At 33.7% G+C, this 5101-nt stretch overlaps 1 protein-coding gene across 1 annotated transcript in view; it reads right to left on the bottom strand.

The window, feature by feature from the left end:
* Positions 1–3257: 3257 nt before the first annotated feature.
* The window catches only part of LOC144437672 (protein mono-ADP-ribosyltransferase PARP14-like), a 19224-nt gene continuing 17380 nt past the window's right edge, over positions 3258–5101 (bottom strand). Inside the window, exon 25 of the mRNA XM_078126678.1 lies at positions 3258–4393. Coding sequence (XP_077982804.1) covers positions 4107–4393 — 287 coding nt within the window. The 3' untranslated portion in view covers positions 3258–4106. The remainder of the gene's footprint in view (positions 4394–5101) is intronic.

Raw genomic sequence — 5101 nt, 5'->3', positions numbered from 1 at the left:
CTTATTACTGATTATTTCGTAAAGTACAACTTATCATAATCTAGATTTAGTATTGAAAATACATACAAAGAATTCGTATGTATTTTTACAAATTCTTAATTGTAGATTTTTAAACTGTGGACGTTTATCTAAGTGCAAAGCTATATGTGCATATGGCAAGATTGTTTACAAATATACTTTAATATGTATTATATAGACTGTGAGGAAATGACTACATACCAGTGGAATGGAAATGATAGATTTATGCTTCTATAGTAAATTCCAGATTTAATCCATTGGTGCACGTGTGTGGTGCAATTTCGTAGTATTAAACGGGTTATTGTGACAAGTACAGCACGTGTGTATACATTTATGTACACTTATTTTTCATGAGAAAGAAATTTCAGAGACGGAATATAAATTGCAGCAGTGTTACTGTTATACAGAAATTAAAATCAGATGAACAAAGCTAGCATACAGTCATATTTTTATGAGAGCACATTGAAATAATTCTGTAGTTGAAACTAGGTTTCAGTAGTCTAAGAGTGAGCCTTCAGCCCTTGAAAGGGTTATTCCCAAAATGTCGGCTGTTTTTTATATAATAGTAATGATAATAATGTTTATTAATCAATGAGTACTTTGGCCACTGACCCACTGTACAGTCTCGAAAAAAGAGAAATCAAGATCACGTCTAAGGTCAAAGGTACAGCTAATATATAATACAAAACGTAATATGGGAGATTCAAAGAATATAATACGAACAATTTAGCAATTGAAAACATTTTTTTGTTCTTACTCAACGTCTTGTAAAAATAGTGTTCTTTTGTCAAAAGCGTAAAATAAATATATTGCACAGTTTCTTAAAACAGTAGGATTTTGATTGTTCATAAACCTCAAAAATAAATAATCAGATAATGACTTGTCTATATACATTGTGGGAATATACTTTTCTCTGAGTTCTTCATAAAGAGGATAAACAAATGTCGGCTGTTTTTAACTTTATTGGACTGTGCACATGGTACGACTCTGGTAATCCAGCCTTCGGTTTACTAAGATAGGTGCAAACTAAATATATTATTCTTCAATGTGGGTGATAGTGGTTCCTCTGTTGTATGATTCTAATCACCCACATACTTTAAACATTGGAAGTCCTAAAGCAGCTCCTCAAGTTCATGAACCTCTAAATAAACTAGTTTTCAGAGACGCCTCCCGACTTAAACTATAATTAAACCTCAGACCACGAAGAGAAGAGATTAAACTACCGTCCATTCAATAGCTTGTCACTGTTTTATCAACAAGTTGCGACTATAGTTTTAATTTGTGACTATCTTAGAAAACCGAAGGCTCAACTACAAGGGTAATATCATAACATGTTTTTTTTTTTAATTCAGTGACTTACAATTACAATTTGTGTTAACCAACCTAGTCTTGAAAATGCTAATCACATATTGATGAAAGATTATTGTTATCCAATGCAATCATTGAAGATGAAGTCTTCTCTATGTTTGTTGACCTATTCAATAAAATCGCGATTTTGTATAAACACGTTTATGTACAAATACAAATCCAAGTACTTTGTACTTCAGTGAATACAATTTGCTATTGTAAATAGGTCCTAGTCTAGTAAAGCTAGCAATAATGCTTAATCTCTGAAGTTCGAGTGCAGTTATGAGTTATCTGTTTATAAGTAAATAAACGTCGATTTCAGAAGAAAATGAATTTTTATGTTATATTTAACAGCTTGCAGAGCAAAAAGACCTAAGGGGAAGTATGTATGTATGTATTTATGTATGTATGTATTTATGTATGTATGTATGTATGTATGTATGTATGTATGTATGTATGTATGTATGTATGTGCCTGCATGCCTGTCTGTCTGTCTGTCTGTCTGTAGTATCACCACATGATATCAACTTTGCAATTTAGTTGTGGGAAAGAGAATAACTATATAGGAGAGCGTTTGCCAAGTGTTTTCATCCATCCATCCATCGATCCATCCACAGACTGACTGACAGACAGACAGACAGACAGACAGACAGGCAGGATTGTTCAGTTAATTACACACTACATCAAGTTCCACTCGTAACGGATCATAAGCACACAGGAATAGCTCAACAGACATAGATTTTGTATTCGTCTGTTACCACTCCAAACAGGAATGTTACATTTTCTCCACTAAATCCTTTCTGGCCTTTATTGTTCAAACTATTACTTCACATATATATTATTAAACAATGATGTCATAATATCTTCTGTCTGATTGGATAGATAAAGTAAAGGATGACGTCATCGGTAATAACTAACTTACAAATGATATCGTTTTGGAGAACTTTACAATCACAATTCAAGCGTACATATCTCTCAACTTCGAGTAAACTCTCAAAGCCCACATACGAGCACATTTTTGGTTTCTTTCTATATTACACCACCTTTTCTGTGACCACAAACGTTAGCTTTTCCTAAACATATACTGTTATATAGGTACACCAAAGACCAGTATAATTTGTGTATTCTGGATTTTTCCAGCTTGATGATCCTTCATTATTGCATAACTTTTATTGTATGACAGAAATGCTGGTTTCTCTATACAGTAAACATCTGATATAAATGATACTGGTAACTATTCAACTACTTACAACCTTGATACTGGTAACTATTCAACTACTTACAACCTACAACCATACAAATGATACCGGTAACTATTCAACTACTTACAACCTACAACCATACAAATGATACCAGTAACTATTCAACTACTTACAACCTACAACCATACAAATGATACCGGTAACTATTCAACTACTTACAACCTACAACCATAAAAATGATACCAGTAACTATTCAACTACTTACAACCTACAACCATACAAATGATACTGGTAACTATTCATAGACTTACAACCTACAACCATACAAATGATACCGGTAACTATTCAACTACTCACAGCCTACAACCATACAAATGATACCGGTAACTATTCAACTACTTACAACCTACAACCATACAAATGATACCGGTAACTATTCAGCTACTTACAACCTACAACCATACAAATGATACTGGTAACTATTCAACTACTTACAACCTACAACCATACAAATGATACCGGTAACTATTCAACTACTTACAACCTACAACCATACAAATGATACCGGTAACTATTCAACTACTTACAGCCTACAACCACATTCATCAGAATAACGAGACACACATAAATAATTGACTACTTTCTTTATTACAATAATTAAAGCAAAATTATCACAGATTTTTATTTCCGATATGGAGCGGTAGTAATGATAGTACTTACATGTGTATGTATGATGATTTAAGTTTCTTATTTAGTTTGCAGTTTCAATGGATCACTGTTTCTACCAGAATTACTTGTTCTTGAAGCAATAATGGCGTACAAGAAGATATTGAGCCAACTGTTAGAAACATATGTCATGTCTTTGACTCTGTACACAATGACCTAATTATCAGCTATAATACTTTAAGGTCAATTTATAGTAGTTGAAAAGCTAAAATTCCCTCTTCTTTTTGAATGATATTGGCATTACTAACAGCCTACAAGATATGTTAATATTGGCAAAAAAATGTGTTGATTTTTACCTACATTAGATTTAGTTTGGTTTTGCAATTTATGTTTTGGGTAAATTGCACTCGATGGCCCTTGACATTTTCTGACCACCATAGTCATAGTAATCATATGGTATTATTTGACATATAATTCAGCCACACAATATAGCTGATATGAATAAGTGACTTAAGTAAAAAAACGATGTAAATATGGCGGAAATAGATTTCTCAAATGAGAAACTACGTTGCCTGAGTATGGATCATTGTATTAAGAGCAACACTCTGATGACAAAGTTGATTGTCATACACTGGCACTACTGCATGTACGTCTTATTTGTAAATTAAGGTCAAAGGTCACCTTTGTCTTCTCTCACTTTAGAATTTATGCTGGGATGGTCGAATTGCAGTTCACGATAAGTATTTCATTTTGCATTATCGCCGTAATATCGGAGGTGTATCAGAGAGTAAAACTGTGACGGAAAACACTTATGTAGGTTTATCGTGTAATGTTTACTATCTCACAATCCATTACAGCTTGTAGTATAGTGATCTATCTAAAGGTTATCAAATACTCTGGGTAGGCTTGCTCATCATGGAATGTTACGAACATATTTGGGCTCTTAATATCATCTGTAGTGGTGTCATAACGGTCACCTTTAGCTGCATCTAGGAACGGTGGTTCTTTCATTTCCGCTGACCCCTTGGCAAATTTACCGACTAGCACTCTGACTCGGAATATAAATCTATCACCATTACCGTCTGCTGGGCTGTAGTAAGGTTTCAAAGAGTAGCCCGATTGAACAGCAAAGTACACTCCGAGTCCTTCTCGGGCACCAACTGAAAGAAATTACAACATACCACACTGTTAAGATTGATCACACCATGCTGACAACGTTATTGTGGCCGAGGAACCCACGCACACCTTACCATTCAGATTCAGATGGAAATAGCTTTTCCCTTTTTTACGTGTATTTGTTCAACCAATTTATATCGCGTTCAGAATTTGAAAAACATTCACAAATGTGCACATTGTTTACGAGCACACATTAAGGAAGAAGTAAATATAAAACATTATGGTCAGTGTTTTGGGAATGAATATATTTATATTGTTACTAGCAAGGATTCAGATTCACTTTAATTTGTGAAATGGCAGTATTTAATTACTAGCATGTCTGACGGATTCAGATTTACTTTGTGAAATGTTAGTAATTAATTACTAGCATGGCTGACGGATTCAGATTTACTAAGTGAAATGGCAGTATTTAATTACTAGCATGTCTGACGATTCAGATTCACTATGTGAAATGGCAGTAATTAATTACTAGCATGGCTGACGGATTCAGATTTACTATGTGAAATGGCAGTAATTAATTACTAGCATGTCTGACGATTCAGATTTACTTTGTGAAATGACTGTAATTAATTACTAACATGGCTGACGGATTCAGATTTACTATGTGAAATGGCTGTAATTAATTACTAGCATGGCTAACGGATTCAGATTCACTATGTGAAATGGTAGTAATTAATTACTAGCATGGCTGA

The sequence above is a fragment of the Glandiceps talaboti genome, chromosome 7 (assembly GCF_964340395.1).
Source record: "Glandiceps talaboti chromosome 7, keGlaTala1.1, whole genome shotgun sequence".
In the NCBI taxonomy this organism is placed as follows: Eukaryota; Metazoa; Hemichordata; class Enteropneusta; family Spengelidae; genus Glandiceps; species Glandiceps talaboti.
The sequence above is the reverse complement of the archived record's forward strand: the minus strand, read 5'-3'. Positions and strand labels throughout refer to the sequence as shown.